Source organism: Cibotium barometz, chromosome 7 (genome assembly GCF_041138505.1).
Source record: "Cibotium barometz isolate CiBa-2024 chromosome 7, ASM4113850v1, whole genome shotgun sequence".
NCBI classification, from domain to species: domain Eukaryota; kingdom Viridiplantae; phylum Streptophyta; class Polypodiopsida; order Cyatheales; family Cibotiaceae; genus Cibotium; species Cibotium barometz.
Genome location: NC_141052.1, coordinates 14,170,435 through 14,188,275, shown reverse-complemented (window position 1 = coordinate 14,188,275; position 17,841 = coordinate 14,170,435). Strand labels below are relative to the sequence as shown.

The window sequence follows — 17,841 nt, the reverse complement described above, 5'->3', positions numbered from 1 at the left end:
GGGTGTGGCGTCTTGGCCGTTGTGACCCGCTGTTGTGTGGACAAGTGTTAATTTCTCAGGTCTCTACGATTGAATTACTTATATCAGAACTATTGGTATTTATTTGTGTGCAATTTCTAGCCAAAGCATAGAACTGAGAGACACACAGCAGGAGTATCTTTGAGAGTCCCAAAAGTTTTTTTTTGAATGCAGGCTTGCATGTGTTGGTAGGATTCTCAGACAAGTTAAGGTTTATGAATCTATTGATTGATGACATCCGACTTGCTAAAGAAATTGGTATTAAGAGTTGCCAGGAATGTACATTTAGCAATGGTGGTCAGTTTTTTGCTGCCGTGCATAACAATGTAGTTCAGATATTTTCAACTTACACTTGCGAAAACATTGGCAACTTGAGAGGCCACAGCGGTAAGGTAAGTTTGCTGGCACTGCCAAGCTTTGACAGTCCAAAATGATAATGAAAGAGTTCAAGGATAAATATGAATGTAAATATAAATCACGTATGTATGCACACATCTATGTACAGATATGCAGTATGCAAGAATTTAAGGATATAACATACATGCATGCACATATGCTTGTAAATGTAAATATACATCATCTATGTACGTACGTATGCATGTATGTATGCATGTATCTACGCACAGACATGCATTATGAAAGAATTTAAGGATATATCATACATGCATGCACGTGTGCTTGTATGTATGCGTGTATGTATGCATGTATCTACGCACAGACATGCATTATGAAAGAATTTAAGGATATATCATACATGCATGCACGTGTGCTTGTATGTATGCGTGTATGCATGTATGCATTATCCAAATTTCAGTGTTATGATTAACCAAACTAGGTCCTTATTTTGTGTATTTGTTTTTACATGTATCTATTATTGGACTCACATTGCACCCTTTAGGTGCACAATGTGTGGTGGTCCTTGGACGATACATTTATTCTAACGGCTGGGTTGGATGGAGCCATTTATGAATGGAAAGTTAAAGACTACAAACGAAGCCGTGAGAATGTTTTGAAGGGTTGCGCATATACCAGTGTTACTGGTGCATACAATACCAACACTTTCATCGCTATTGGTTCAGATAGAAAACTGAAGGAAATGGATGAGACTCAAATTGTGAAGGTAAAAGAACAAACAATCATTTACATGTCATCTTCCTGCCCTCACTTGTCTTGGTGTCAGAGAGCTTTACCCTTATATTTTATCCCAAAACGGTGTCCATATATTGCAAATCTAAATATTTCGGCACATTAGTAGAGGTCTATTTTCTGATGTTTTTTTCTTTACACCTTTTGCAGAGCTTCAATAGTGCTGCACTATTGACACAAATTACACTCCCTGACGGAAGTCGGTTGCTTTTTGCTGGTACAGAATTTGGGGGCATTCGAACCTACCGTTATCCTTTGACAGGCAAAGCTTAAACCTGTCTTTTCATTTCCATGTGGTAGAAAATATTGTGGGTTTCTGTGGTGTGAAGGATGATTAAGTTGTAAAAGATCCCCTCAATTCCCTTGATTTTAAACATAAAGCAAAAAAGCTGAAGTCACGTGTTCCATGTTTGTTCACAAAAACCTTTTCTTTCTACTTTTTTCTGGAGTTTCTTTGGATCAAAGAAACACCAGATTTTGACAAACAGCAGAAGATCTGGAATCATCTCAGGAGTCATCCATAAAACAAGAAGGGAGGAATCCATCTAGATAAAGGTTCTAGTAAGCTTCTACTGCCGGCACGATAGAATCCAAGAGAGTCAGCTAGATGGCTGTATACAATTTAGGACACTATGTCATCTCTAACGTGAGACCCCAATATTTTGTTTAGGCATGGCAAAAGTGGTTCCTCCATTCGAGAAGATGTTCCCCAGTCAGTCAGTAGTGCATCAAGTCATTAGTTTAGGCTTTCTCAAACCACGAAAGTAAGGAGGGAATCCTTTTGGCTCTGGGTATGGGCAGGCTTACCACTGGCTTAACCCCTCAAGGTCATATTTCTTGCATGGAGTGGGACCAGTTGGCACACATGTTTGTGGTTCATAGTGTTTGGTCTCAGGAGCTTTACACCAAACTTCCTCTAGCCTTTCTTCTGTAGATTCGATGGCCATACAGCTTGTTATCTCGTCTCATATTGATCCATTTTATGTAGACAAGAGGAGCACTAGACCTGTCCCTTGTAGTTGTTACTTTTCTCTATGCAACTGACTTGGTGGGGAATGTGCCAGTGGTCCTAAAAACTCTCTGGCACTCCTAAAAACTCTTATGGCCTCTCTTAATTGGAGGCAGTCCAGGCATGAGTGGAAGCCTGTGCTGATGATGACTAGAGGGGAATCATGGCAAGTGAAGGTGCAAGCCACTCCGAGTGGGAAGGATCCTGAACAGGAGTCCACTAGTCATTGCCGGGTTGGGGGGGGGGGGTGTGTTGTAAAGTCCTCATAGGAGAATTCCCATGGATTATCCTGACATAGAACCTCTATGGGGCAAGAGAGAGGACATACCTGAACGTTAAATACAATGCATGACCACGATAGATTGTGGCTAGCAACTCACCACCCAACTGCAGATTCAATACTTCAAACCACCCCCGAGCTTGAGGTCAGATTTTCCACGAGCCTGCCAGTCACTGCTGATGACTCCAGCCTGGCATCCCAGACACCTGTTGACAGCTCCATGGCTGTGAGATCTTGTAGGCTATGGAGTAGCCCCAGGCTATTGTATGGCTCCTTGATCTCTTGTGTCTGATAAGTGACCCCAAGGTCCCTTTTATAGTAATAACCTTGGTATAAGTGGCCTTCTTTCATGCTTTATTTATAAGCTTTCGGTTTATTTATAAGCTTTAGCCATTATTAGCCCTAGGCTATTATTTACAAGTAATAACCTTGGTATAAGTGGCCTTCTTTCATGCTTTATTTATAAGCTTTCGGTTTATTTATAAGCTTTAGCCATTATTAGCCCTAGGCTATTATTTACAAGCTCTTAGGCAATCTAGACCTCCTCTTGCTAGGGCCCTTTGCCCATGTGTGAACCCTCCAGGTCCCCATGCCATTGGCTAAGCCTTAACCCTAGTTTTGGGTTTACCCTAACCTAATCTTGAGTTTGTCCATGTGTTCCCTGCGCTAGGCCTAGCCCGTTCGGGACGTAACATACTTCCCCCCTTAGTTTGATTTGTGTCCTTGCAAATGCATAAGGAGAACTTCTGTAAGCAAATCCTCATATCTGAATATCCATCCATAGCATCTTCTGAAGTCTACTGCCTGTTTTTCTTTCCCCGGAAAATGATCCTTCTATTAGTTACTGAAAAACGCCAAAGATGAGTACAAATGGGCCCAGTCCCATGGTAGGAGTAGAACAGAGAAAACAAGGAGGTGCTCTTCCTCTTTGCCTGGCTGCTGTCAAAGGAAGGCTACCTCATACAACGGTGGGGATGGGGGTTGCCACATTAGTGGCCAAAGAAGCAAAACACAGAAGGCCTCCAAATTCGAAGGAGAAGATCCGTGACGATGCTATGGGGGGGGAGGGAGACTGAACGCCAAATCCCCCATAGGTAACTCCTGTAGACTCTGGAGTGGTGTCCACATGTCTAAGTCCATCGATGATGGGACCTATAAGAACTGGTCTCCACTCCAAAAGTCGTGGGCACTGGCTTGGAGGTTGAGTAATCGCAGTCCGTCTTGGTACGCATGCTTCCGAGGAAGGCTCCAATCCTGTCCTCCATGAAGGACCACTCCTGCCTCGCTCTACTCTGAGTGTACTCAGGGGTCCAGCTGTTGCAATGGAGGCAGCTGTAAGATGACGGTAGAGGTACCGCCAAAAAAATATGGAGATAAATGCAGAGGAGTACCTCCACGTTGGAGACGTCGATCTCTCCATCCTGATTCTTCTGATAGGACCAGCCAAGCTCTCTACGCGTCAAGGGCCAAAATGTGAGACAATGTCGGTAAGCCGCAAGTCATTCACATGGTGTGAAAACTAGAACACCTGGCCACGAATGGTGAGAAAACTTGAACACCTGGACAGAACGGACTCCTTGCTCTACTCTTGATCCGGAGTAGGGCGCTGGGGAAAGGAAAAGATCACTGTGCCACTTGTAGTGGCCGGCCAGGAGTGATGGAAAATAACACAGACATGGAGAGGTACTAAGGTCTTGGCAAACTCACTTGTCTCCTTGGAGAGGTATATGAAAAAGATGTAATCAACTGGCTATCCCAGGGATCTCTAAGGAAGGGCTCGCATTGGGGAGGCAGCGATAGTCATTGACACGGGCTCTGAAAAATGGTGAATCAAACAACGCACCGAGCCCGAAGAAGGCCTCTTAGCAGTAGGGGTGGGGGTGGTGGTGGTGGAGCACAACAATGCAAGGAGGAGAGGCGAAGCAGGTGGGCTGGGGCAAGGCGGAGGCTTGGCGAAGCTTCACGTAGCAGCATGGGGGAAAATGCAACATCTCTCCTTTCGACCCCATTGTGTCCTTAGAGTTGCTCCGTTTTTAGCTGTGGAGGTAGCCTTGTATTAAGCCAGTGTAAGACTCCTCTTGTAGACCTTGCTATAAAGATCCAATTGCTTACTATCAAACCAACTCTCGACCAAGAGCTGAATCCTAATAGGACAACTAGTCAAAGTTCAAATAAGCTCTACCATAACAACCCTAGCACAATTCGTGAATCATACCAAATGGCATCTTGCATAAGTTATCAGCAAACACTAGTTCACTTAATGTGCAAACAAGTCCTAGTGTACTTCCAATGTGTTTCGCATAACTAGTAGATACTCAGGTCTACTTTAGGGCAAGCATAAAAATTCCTAACAAATTCTGCATATGTTCCATGTGCTCGAAAGCTTGAAGATGACATACAAATTTCAAACAATCCTGCGTATGTCCCTTTATCTCGAATAACTTGAAGACAACATGCAACTTTATAACAAATTCCATCCCTAACATGTCAATGGGTTACACCCTATCAAACAGGTGGAAAGTCCATTACTCGATGAGTAACTTGAATAACTTATCATGTCACTCTTTTTTCACACTTCCCCAAATCGGGAATGAACATGTCCTCATGTAGGGTGGCCTAGGCCCTACTTCCAGAATCAAACAAGGAAATATAACATCATATGTTGATAGGACATCCACTACTGAGCGATCCTGAATCTTGGATACGCAACCTGGTCTCAGGCACCTAGTCCTAGATAGAGAAGTTTCAAACTTCTCCTCTCTCTCATATACAATTCCAATGCATCATTATTACTTGGCCATCATGAGGAGAGTGTGTGAAGAATCCCCCACGGGTAACATGACATGCTCAGACAACCAAGAAAGTTTCTTATCTTGTTGTCACTTATAGACTAGCACTGCCCCTCATAGTTACCATAGATTAACTACACCCAAGCATAGAGCGTTCTAGATTAGAAACCCGCGAAGCCTTAGGAAATCCTACATGAGAATACACTCTGGCATCCATGCCACTAGAGCACACCCCATATAAAATCGCCGTTAAGCATTTGATCATAGGTGAGATGGCCAACTTCTCCCCCTATATTGTAGCCTTGAAGCAACTAAATTCCCCTTCGAACACCAAAGTCAAACCTTAGGTCAACTTAGAGAATCAATGTAATCTGTGGAACAAGATAGAGGACATACTTGAACGTTGAATACAATGGGATGACCATGATAGATTGTAGCCAGGAACTCACCACCCAACCATAGGTGCAGTACCTCGAACCACCCTCGAGCCTGAGGTTAGATTTGCCATGAGCTTGCCAGTCACCAATGAGCTTGCCATGAGCTTGCGAGTCACCAATGACTCAAAGTTGGCGTTCCATACCACCATACCATAGATACCCGTCAAGATCTCCATGGCCTACACGTTCTATAGTAGCCTTACGCTACTGCGTGACTCCTTGATCTCTTGTGTGTAATAAGTGATCCTAAGCTCCCTTGTATAGTAATAACCCGGCCATAAGTGGCTTGCTTTTATTTATAAAGCTTTCATTCTTTATTTATAAGCTTTTTTTTTTCAGAAAGGGGACTTGTATTAAGTATGAAAAATTTTTACAAAATGGAGATTTCACACCAAGCAAGGTGGAGATCTCAACCAATTAGGAGTCCTGTGCTGCCAATAGGGTCCTGAATGAGAGGATGTGAAAAAGATACCAATGTTCCACTCTCTCATAAACTGGCCACGCTTCCTCTCCGCAGCCCTCGAAGATCCCTGGATTCTGGCCCAGGTAGCCATAATGGTGTGAATAATATCACTCCAAATCTTGCAAAGACATTGAGAAACAAGAACAGGAGCACCCTCAATGGCCTCAGTGGATCTAGCCTTTTAGATATTCTAGGCTGAGATGCTAGCAATAATCTCCCAAGAGCTGTCCCACCTCTGTGCCGGAGGGACAAAGTGTGAAAGTGGCAAATCCTGAAGACAACACTGTCGAGCAACTCCTTGCCTAACCATAATGGCCAAGCTCATGTCAGTCCCCTCGAATCTCAGCTGAGGCCCAGATTGTGTTAACCAAATGATAGAGCCAAAAGAAATGATAGCATCCCTCTTAATCCTACCAAAGAGGTGTGCAATCGCTGACCAAACCCTATGTGCTTCCCTGCATTCCCATAAACAATGGTAAACTGACTCCGAAACTCCTGCACATCTAGGGCATGTTGGGCAAGCACGAGTAACAGACCTCCACTGATTGGTGGCCAGACCACCATGAAGAGAAACCCAGATAAAGGAGGAAATCAGTGGCTTCTATAAGAATGCCACAATCTCCGCCAAAATACCCTTTGAATGTCAGTCGAAATGCCGTAAGATTCCCAATGGGGTCTAAGAGTAGGGACACTCTAAATGTGTTCCAAGATAAGATGTCTGGCATTTTGCACCGTATGACTGAAAAAAGGAATGCTTTTCAAAGGGTTACAAGCATCCTTCCACTCCCACTCACCGGGGTCCCAATGCAAATGTCTGATAGGGCAACCACCATGCAACCAAAGGCTGACACTCTCTGTGATCATCCCCGCGGGGGGGGGGTGTCAACAAAGACGTGCTTCCCTAACCTGCCAACAACTTTGACTGGACGAATCTGGGGGCCCTTAATAAGGTTTTGCACGTCACATCTCTCCAGTTGCCATCCATCTTGTACAGAAAAAAAAACCGGTACATCATCCTCCCTAGGCAAGGGGAGACCTATAACCTGAAGAGGGACACGTGTACCAAAAAAAACCCCGAACCAAGAATGATGAGGGCCTTCCAAGAAAGATCCAGTAATCAGTGGTGGTTAGGAATGGCTGCATCAATCTGGGTAATCCTCCGGCTAGAGCCTCTCAAATGCTGCGTGAAATCCAATCTTTGCACCTTGGTGAGGCTATGAAGCCTCTTCCAAGCTAGCACTGTGGGACATAGGGCCTCCCAGCCAGTCCAAAGAATATGCATAGCTGCCCCAAGAGGCCTACCATGCACATCTAAGATCAAATCATTCCACATAATGGGCTGCCGGTTAGCTTCCTCCACTGAACGCGGGGGGATGTGTACCAAAAAACTTCTCAGGCAGTCCCTGGTCCGTAGGAGGGACCTGACCAGGGGGGATGAAAAGGAGCGGTGAACTGCATCCAAAAAAATAAAGCGTTAGTTGAGAGTCCAGTCACCTCCGCAAACAGGTACACACTTCGTGATTTGCTGAATGAGAAAGTTCTTCCACGACTCAGTGCCTGGAAGAAAGTCCCTAACAACAAGCTTACAAAGCAAAGCCTTACATTGCACCTCAGGGTCAATCATATTCAATCTTATTCAATCCCCCTTCCTGCCTAGGCCTGATAATGGTTTCCCAAGCAACTCATGTCCTGGTGTGTGCATTTCCATCAAGCCCTGACCAAAGAAAGTTCCGAATAAGGCGACGAAGGTTGCCAATGCAGCCCTTATGAAAAATCCAGCATGAAGCGATAAACCAAGCCATGGCTAGCAAAACCTGGTTAACCACGAAAGCTGTAGAGGCCAAATCTAGCTTCCTCCTACTCCAGTGATGAAGTTTGCTTTTAATGCTTAGGAGCACTGGAGCAAACTGTTGTGTAGGGGAGATGTCAACGCCCCTCTGACAACCAAGGTATCTGGTAGAGCATCCTCTCTCAATCCAAGTAAAACCAACATCTGGACCCCAATTTGCAAGAGGAGAATCACTGATCCAAAAACCAACTGACTTATGCCAATTGATAGTAGCTGCTGTTGTCAAACAAAAGGCCTCCAAGGCTGTCCGAAAAGCACATAAACAAGCAAGGAACAACGCTGTATCATCTGCTAACTTAGAGACCAAAAACTCTTCCTCCGTGCATGAAGGCAGCCTGAGACCCAGAACACCAGGGGCAGCCCGAAGAAACCTGCTCATAGCCTCAGCTACAATGAGGTACAGTAAAGGGTCGAGGGGACAACCTTGCCTCACGGAACGGGAAACCTGAAAACGCTCACCGTGCCCCCCACAAGCTAAAACAGTGCTATGAGCCTCCATGTATAGGTAGGACACCCCTCTGATCCAGTTTTGGGAAAACCCCATGTGTGCCATAGTGCCCTCCAAAAAATCCCAATCCACTTTGTCAGAAGCTTTTTGAAAATCAAGCAAAAGAATGGCAAGAGGCTGCTGACTAGACTTTGCCCACTCGACAGCTTCCCAGAAAGAAAAAATGTTATCAAATATACTCCTTCCTTGGAGGAACCCATTCTGTGTAATGGAGAGTCCTTTGGAGAATCGGCTGCAACCTTATACTCAAGGCTTTAGCTAAGATTTTATATGCAGAGCCAAGGAGGGTGATGGGCCTCCATTGCTTGATGTCAGTCTTGTCCCCACTCTTAGGGATAATGTGAATCAGCCCCTCCGTGAGGTATGGCGGAAGTACACCCGACAACCACATTTCCTGAAGGGCAACAGTGATAGCATTTCCAATACGATCCCAAAAAAGAATAAAGAAGGCAGGAGAAAGACCATCATACCCTGGGCATGAACCACTGGAAAGAGCATGCAGTGCGTGAAGGAATTCATCCTTCGAGAAAGGGGCATCCAGGGAAGAACACACAGCATCTGTAATGAGCTTGGGCATGCACTCCCAAACTTTCTTCCGTGCCACATCTCTCTGAGGAGAGGGCACCTCTGCCATCAACAAAGACCGATAAAAATTTGAAGCAATATCCCTCACCTTATCAGGCTCAATCTGAACCTCACCCTGTGAATCCTTCAAGTACCTCACAGAATCCCTGCTATGGGAAAGCCTATGTGCTGAGAAAATCTCTTTGTTGCATTTGCCACCCATCTGAGTCCAAAAAGCCTTGTTCGCATGAAACACGAACTCAGCCCTCCTGTCCATGGCCAACTGGAGCTCTTCTTTAATTGTGGTCAAGAGGTCCGTAATCTAAGATGCATGTGGATGCTTTTCATGTTCCCTCTGAAGAGCAGCAATCCTGAGCCTAATCTCTCTCTCCTTGTCCAGAGCCTCCTTCTTCTTGGACAAGGCAGTGCTATGATAATGATGGCTGGTCCTGTCAAGAACCAGCGCAATATTATGACGAGGATCAAGACCGTGACAAGATTTCCATCTCTCTCTGATCTCAAGGGAGATGTCAGCATCTAGATAAAGAGAGTCAGGGATATGGACACGGGGAGAGGCCGAGCGAGCCCCAGGCTCCCTGAGACACAACAACGGGGCAATGATCGGATTTGTGGTGCCATGCATAATAGCAATGGTGCCTCCTTTGTCCAAGGACCAATCATCCACATAAAATCTGTCGAGACGTGCAAAGATGCTCTCATCCCCTCTCCTGCGGTTATGCCAAGAGAAAGGTAAGGAGTTTGGCCTTATCTGGAAGTCATCCTCAGTCCAGCAATCCCCGCCAAAAAAAGAAAGCGTGAACCCCTCCCATGAGTCTCGCTCCAAAGGGTGTAAACCCCCTTCGCGTCCACCCTTCTTGTCAGAAGGTTGCTCAACCATATTAAAATCTCCTCCCACTATCCAATGATCAACCTGGGGAATGACATTTGTAATGGTGTCCCAAAAGGCCACCCTTTCAGCTCTCACGTTAGGAGCATAGATATTCAAGATTCCCAATTTCTGACCCTCATGGATGATTAGGATCCACTGCGCTCTAGCAGTGATGATTAGGATCCACTGCGCTCTAGCAGTGATGATAACACCGTGCCCAATAACATGAGGCGTAAGAGATGTTGCCACTGAAATGCGAACACCCCCTCTAGTCCCAATTGCCGAGGACCAGAAGGTGTGGCCAGAAAGCATCTTACCAGTTTTGCCACACTGAGATCTATCCAATTTGTGTTCTTGCAAAAAACGTACATCCATAGACCCTCCTTTAACAGCGAGGTGAAGCTGGTCCTTTAGAAGGCACTTCCTACCGCGGGTGAAAAGTCCTCCAAGGCCTTGAACATTCCATGAGACGATTCTCATGGAAGAGAAGCGGGTTTGACCTCCTATCTAAGAAGACGATGGGCAGCTTGAGGACGCCTCTTATAATGCTGAAGGACAGGATAATTCACGGGGCAAAGTCCACTGACATGCCCTTGTCCGACACCCTGCATAGTACCTGCATATGTACGAGAAACCTGTTCGCCCTGCGGGGCATCAAGGGCAATGGCATCATGCTGAAAATCCTGCAATACATGATCCCCACTGCGCTGAATATTCGCCCCCTCCAAGTAGAGAGGACTCAACAAAACCATCCTGATTTGAGATATCTGTAGAAAATATGAAAGCAAGAGCAAACTAGAAATGAAACAAGAACATAAATGAAAGACAAAGAGTTACCTTGAGATGAGTGTAGACAAGACACAAGATTGATACTTTCATTTATGTGACACCCACAATATATAGGTGAGAAGTACAAGATAGAGTAGAGTGACTTATGGGACAATTATAGAGTTGCCACGTGGCATACACTGAGATGACCAAGACTAAAAGTACTCCTAGTGAGCACTTATTTCCAACACCCTCCTTAAGTGGACACTAGGAGGAAGACAGAAAGACAAGACTAGAAGACAGACATAAAGACCTATAGACTGAGAGACAAGAAAGAAGACATGACAGACAAAGATCCTGAGACACCCCTCCTCAAGTGATATCCTCATATGGGTCCACAAGGATAGGGACAAGATGGATCTAAAGCAAGACACAGTCAGATTGATAGACAGATAGACAGACAACAGATAAACAGACAGACAAGACTAGATAGACAGAAGACTGACTGTAGACAAACAGATGGACCTTGAAGACATCCCCTCCTCAAGGGCAATCTCTGCCTCTTGGGTAGGGACAAGAGAGAGGTCAAAAAGCATAATGAGTAAGACACTAGAACCCCTTGACCTACATCATCGGTGGTCAAAGTGGTAGACAAGAAAGGTGAAGTAATCAGAAAGCCCACTCCTCATCATGTGAGGAATGAACAGCAAGATCTGCTGATGTAGATGCTGCAGCAACATGGGCTGAGGTAGATGCAGGGGCTGATGTAGAGGTTTTAGAATAGCAGTCCTTCTCCCGGTGATTATCACGGCCACAAATGGTGCATGGATGGGCCTTGAAGCAGTCCTTCTCCATATGATTAGTTTTTCCACAATGGGTGCAAGGCTTTCTTACCTTAGAACCTCCTTTCTTTGCTAAAAATGCAGTGTCAGTTACCTTTTGTTGTTTTGTTCTTTCCTCTTCTTGGAGAGCATTGATGATACCTTCAAGAGTAGGATTATTGTGATACTTGAAGGTAGTGACAAGAGTAGCATAGGTATCAGGTAAGCTTTTGAGAAGCACAGCAATAGCAATATCTTCGGAGATGGGGGACTTCACTGATGCAAGCTGAACCATAAGACTGCGAAAATAATTGACATGAGAGGCTATAGTAGCTCCCTCCTGCATATATAGATCAAAGAATGAGATCATGAGTGCAATCTTAGAGTTTTTAGAGCGGGGTCCAAAAAGGGTATCCAAAGTGATCCATGCTCGAGAAGCAGACTCTATGTCGGAGATGTGATGAATGTAATCATCTCCAAGACCGAGCAAGATGATAGCATAGGCTTTGTCATTCTTGGCAGTGGGAGCATAAGTGATAACTTGCTCAATGTCGGAATCTTCGGGAGCAGCATGGTGAACAACATCCCAAAGACTTTCTTTCATAAGATGGCACTTGATTTTGATTTGCCAAGTATGAAAGTTGGACCCATTGAATTTGTCGATAGACATGAGAGAATGAGTAGAAGAGGCCATGTGGGAAGGTCTTACCTCTTGCTAAAATGCAATGGCAGTGTCTATTCCCTTACAAGATTGCAGAAATGAATGAAAGAAGAGATCCAAACTGTTTTTAGAAGCCGGCTCTCTCACCACTTGTCAAGGCCATAGCATGTGACAGCCCATCGAAGCATGAGGAACTAGCAGTTTGCAGATATGAGGATAAGAAAAGGACTGACCAGCAAACTGAAGTAGACAATGCACAGTACCTTGTAGACTCTTCAAGAGGAAGTGATGGCAGAACTGAATGCAGCAAATAGCTTGTTAGGAGGAAAGTCGATCTGCAGCTGCTTCTAGATGATGCGCACCCTTGAGTTGATGAAGAAGGCAGCCAAAGCAGCAACAGTACAGTGGGCTGTAGCAGTTCCAATATGACGGGCAGCAGCTCCAAGAGAGAGAACACTAGAGCTGTATGAGCTTGAACAGGGCGGACAGCAAGTTTAGGCCGGCGGGTTGCTACAGCAGTAGGTCGACTACCAAGAGCAGGGGGGGCAGCACCCAGCTAAGCGGCGGCCTGAAGATATGGCGGGCAACACAGGGCTGCGCTGAATTGAGTAGGACAGCTTGGAGAGAATGGCGAAAGCTCAGAGGAAAAACAGGGAAACCCTAAAACCATGGCTCTGATACCATGTAGAAAATATGAAAGCAAGAGCAAACTAGAAATGAAACAAGAACAGAAATGAAAGACAAAGAGTTACCTTGAGATGAGTGTAGACAAGACACAAGATTGATACTTTCATTGATGTGACACCCACAATATATAGGTGAGAAGTACAAGATAGAGTAGAGTGACTCATGGGACAATTATAGAGTTGCCACGTGGCATACACTGAGATGACCAAGACTAAAAGTACTCCTAGTGAGCACTTATTTCCAACAATATTATCTCTCTGCAAAGATGCATCAGTTGACACATCCCTTCGACCAGATACATCATCTATCTGTACATGATCTGAGGAAGCCTTCCCATCAATCGCACCAGGGGGGCGGGCGTGAGAGATAGCTTGGCACACCTGGTGGACTGAAGCATGGGAAGGAACCAAGGAGGTGGCGCCTGGAAGCATGCTTGCGAGGCCTCCTGCGACCCCGAGCCCGAGGGCAATCTCGAGCAAAGTGACCTTGTTGGTGAGAAACCTGGAACTGATCGGGTTTACCTGCAATCTCTGTACGTTGCTTCAAAGAGCCACAAGGGCCCGGAAGCAAAACATAGTCCTCAAAGAGCTCAATGTCACGGGCAAGAGCCATGACCCTGGGGACAGCATCAGCCGAGGCAGTGACCACCTGGGCAGAAGATGTCGACAAGGCGTGGAGGGGGGCACTTGAGGAACCAGACCAAATTCAGAGCCGATGGCCTCTAACATAGGCCAATATGCGTGAGGAAGACCTGGGAATCTGATAGCAATGAGGAAATGGTTCCGGTCGTCCTCAACAGAGTCAAAATAGCTCGAGTAGGGAAGAAAGAATATCTTCCTCGGGCCCAATGGCAAAGGGTTGCCCTTCAAAACCTCTGAGGCTGCGTCCTCGGAATCAAAATCCACTTGGAAGAAACCTCTTCAAAGCAACCTGACATCTTGAAAGTGTGAGGCGAGTTCGGAGGGCAGAGCTGCCAGGACCCAATCCTAAGCTTGGGAAGGGTGAGATCCAAAGATTCTGGCATTGAGGGTCATTTTGGAGTCTTTCTCGATTTCGGCATAGAGGACTGCGAGCTTCGCTTTGGGAAAAACAATGGTTCGCCCAGCCGAGGGAGATTTTTTAGCCATGATGCTAATCGAAGAAAAAGGCCAACTTGAACCTGGATGAGGAGCAATCCAAACCAAGGGGAAGGGGCAGGCAAGGAGGCGGAGGAAAGGAAGGGAGGGTGGAAAAGGGTCAAAAACGGAGGGAAGCAAGGGGAAGGGAAGAGGGTGGGACACACAGGCGAAGAAGGGCAGTGCAGCAAAGGTTGCGTAGAATGGGGGCGGTGTCACCAATTGGCCGACCATTTGGTCCATCTCCAGTTTTTGCGTCTCGTTCACTTGAGGCCAGGCTAGTGTCTCGTGTGAAGAGGCCAGTATTTTGCTGACATGGACGGGAGCCAGACGAGTGCCACCCGTGTGTTAGCAGGATGGTGTCGTATGGACGGGAGCCAGACCAGTGCCACCCGTGTATGACCTGGACTGTGTTCGATCCATGGGATTGTCACGCCATGGAAGAGCCAGTATTCGTGCCGTGTTTTGCCTATGGGACTGTCACACCATAGGGAGACTCGTGCCTGGAACCGTGTCTTACCTATGGGACTGTCACTCCATAGGAAGACCAGGTTTTTATGTTTTTATGTCGTGCCAGTTTTGTGCCGACAGATATTTTGTACTTGTTCCATGAACGGGAGATATGTCCATGTTACTATTTGCACATGCACACATATTTTGCATGTTTGAAACTGTTTTCGCATGACATGTATTTGTGTGTTTGCCTGCTTGACGTGTTACTTACTGAGCGGGGACGCCTGCCAGTGAGTCGTGAAGTCTGCTCTGTATTCTGACGAGTTTTGGTGCATGTGAACAGGTGGTAAGTATGTCGCACTTGTTGTTTTAATGTTTTATATTCTAACCCTTTATTTTATAAGGTTAGGTGTTCACATTTATTTAAAAGTGGGCACCCCCTTTGGGCACCCACTTTGGGGCCAAGGTGGGGAGCCCCACTTTTAAGTGAATGTGGGGGTGGGCATGGTCACCTACCCCCACTAGTCCCCCCACATGCAAACGTGGGTATCACCAAGGTTAACTACACCTTAATTTTTATAACAAGGGTCTCTCTCACACCCATCGCATCTATCTAGCGTTGATTCATCACCCTTCGTGAAGGAGAGCTGGGCGTTCATTTTCCACGCTTTCTTCAGATTACTCCACCGCATGTTTTCGCAGGCGGTTGTGCGCTTCACTAGCCTCTCCCACGCTTGCAACAGGCGCATGCTCTCAAGAGGGGCCATCTCCTCCAACGTTGCGGATGGCTGCCACCTACGTTTCTGCTCTGCTACCGCCGGCTGCTAGGCCATCTCCTCTTCAGGTCATAACCAGGCGGCTGTACACTGCAGTCAGGTCACTACAGCAGCACAGAGGCGGCTGTTCCTAACTACAGCGTGTTGTCTCTGCTCCCACAGGCGACTGAACACCAGCAAGAGGCGCTGCCCTTTCCTCTGCCTGAGTTCTCCTGTAGGCTGCACGTTACTTCCACAGCAGGCGGCTGCTCCTACAGGCTGCACTGCCTTTTTTCCACTGCTCTCAGACGTGCGCCACCTCCACAAGGCACTGCTGTGGCTGCTCTCACAGGCGGCTACTACTGACAGGCTGCGTGTGCATCACCAACAAGTGGCCTCTTGCTTCTAGGACATTGTCCACCACCAGTAAGTTGTGCTCCTTCTCTCACAGCAGGCGGTGGTGGTCTTTTGCGGTGATTCTTGTCTTGGTGGTTCACCACAAGGCAACTGTTTCTTCAACAAGGGTGGCCTCATCGTTTACACAAACACCACGAGTATGGGTTTTCTATCAACCATCTACAAGTAAGTGATTTTCAGATTTAAGTAAAGTATTATATGTTTAAATCTGATAAAGGATTCATCCCGCTCGTCCAACACCCGTTCGGTGCCGGATTGTCCAAGCTATATTGGCGAACCTCGGTCCAAAGGTGCTGAGATCGGGAGAGCCAGGCGTTAGTATGAGAGCGCCTGTTTGTGCGTGGTCTCGGAACACCAGTGAGGCGCTCTTCGCGGAGTCCAGTGAAAGCACAGGACCGTAGCGATTGGACCACACTAGTGGTCGTTCTGCTTCGAGCTTCTACATCGAAATTCGAGCCTATTTGTTTGGTACTGTTTTCATATGTACATGGACATTATCTGGTTCTTGGAACCCATGGAGCATTGTATTTATTAAATACTCCCAATAAATATATCATATATTGAGGGGTGGGTCGGCCCGTTCCGGCCCCAGTGCTGGTGTCCATCTTTCCATTTCATTTCATTTAAATTTCAAGTTGTATTAAGTTGTCCATTTCAAATTTGTGGTTTTAAAGTTGTGCTATTAAGCGTGTGGGTGAGTCTCACCTACATGGGCAGCCCAGTGGAGATTACATACTCATGTGTGTACTTGGGAGTCACTTTTACAGGACACCTCTCGACATGCATCTTCTCCCCAAGGCACTAAGCCTGATAGATATATGTATGCCAGTGCTCATGGAGGGCATGAAAGTCACATGCATGCAAGACATGTTTCTCATGGTGACAGGTCTACTTCCAGAAAAATTTTGCCTTCTGAGTTGTCTCATGGAGAGACCATGCCATATGCAGGTAAGTCACATGCATCTGAGTTCCGGGTTCGTGGAGCACATGCCACCGTGCCCCATGAAGCTTCTATGACGGCCCATGGAGCCCATGCAGATAGGGCTACCCTGTTGGATAAGGGGAAAAGAAAAAGAGAAGACCATGAGCCTCATGCCAGGAAGCTCAAGGAATTCAAAGCAGGTGATAAATCTGTCAAATTTGATGTCTTTCATGGTGAACATGATGCTTCTAAGGTGTTAGCGTTTGTGGCACAGTTCGACATTGCTTTTAGCGATGAGGACTTTACAGAAAAGTCAAAGGTGCGCCATGCTAGCATGTTTTTAAAAGGGACTGCTGCTCATTGGTGGATCACTGAAAAGATCACCAAGGATCCCATTTCTACTTGGAAGGAATTCAAAGATAGATTTTATGCTCAGTTCTTGCCACCCAATGCAGAGCAAACTCTCACTCAAAAGTGGGACAGGCTGGAACAAAAAGATAACGAGAGTGTGCAACATATGTTAACAAATTTTGGAAAGTGTTGCTGGAAGTGACTCCCTTTATGCAAATCACTGAGGATGAAAGAAAGAGGAAGTTTCGTTCTGGGTTGCAACCTGCATATAGATCGGGTATTGAATTGCACCCGAAACATACGTTGCAAGAACTCACAGCTTCTGCTCTTGCTACGGAGCAATTGGTACTCAAGATCAAGCAGGATCAAGGAGGTTCCAAGGGGAAAGACAAGGCTGTCTCAAATCAGCCAAAGGGTGGACAGCCACCTAAAAAGAACTTCCGGGAGCCCTACAAGGGTGGTAGAGCTGAAAATATCACATCTAAAGAACAGGGCCCAAGGATGAACAAATTTGGATTAACCCCGAAGCAAAGAGAGCAATATGCCAAGGATGGAAAATGCTTTTCTTGTGCTAGCAAAGACCACATGTTTCGGCAATGCCCAGATCGCAAATCAAAGCATGAGGACAAGCACACCAAAGCTAATGTACATGCAGTTCCTGATGTGCAAGGAAATACAGGTCATGATGCAAAAGAGCGAATGGTTTGCAAGGCTTGGGGGCAAATCAAGGATTAGCCCGCACTCTTCATGTTTGATGACTGTGCAACTGACAATTTCATCTCTATGCAAATGGCAGCTGCTTTGGGTATTGAGGTTGAAAACATGGGACCTCAGATTGAAGCCAAAGCTGCATTTATTGGTAAAGAGGTGCAGGTTACCCCTTTGATAGGGAAGTTGCGTATCCATATCCAGGGCTACCTTGATAATGAGCATTTCCTA

The 17,841-nt window shown here is 46.1% G+C and overlaps 1 protein-coding gene across 3 annotated transcripts in view; it reads left to right on the top strand.

Moving 5' to 3' along the window:
* Positions 1 to 17,841, top strand: part of LOC147636709 (uncharacterized) — a 211,083-nt gene that overhangs the window by 125,102 nt on the left and 68,140 nt on the right. For all 3 annotated transcript variants that reach the window (XM_086800191.1, XM_086800193.1, XM_086800192.1), the window contains 3 exons: positions 193 to 410; positions 917 to 1,138; positions 1,315 to 1,426. In XM_086800191.1, the coding sequence (XP_086656317.1) occupies positions 193 to 410; positions 917 to 1,138; positions 1,315 to 1,426 (552 nt within the window). The remainder of the gene's footprint in view (positions 1 to 192; positions 411 to 916; positions 1,139 to 1,314; positions 1,427 to 17,841) is intronic.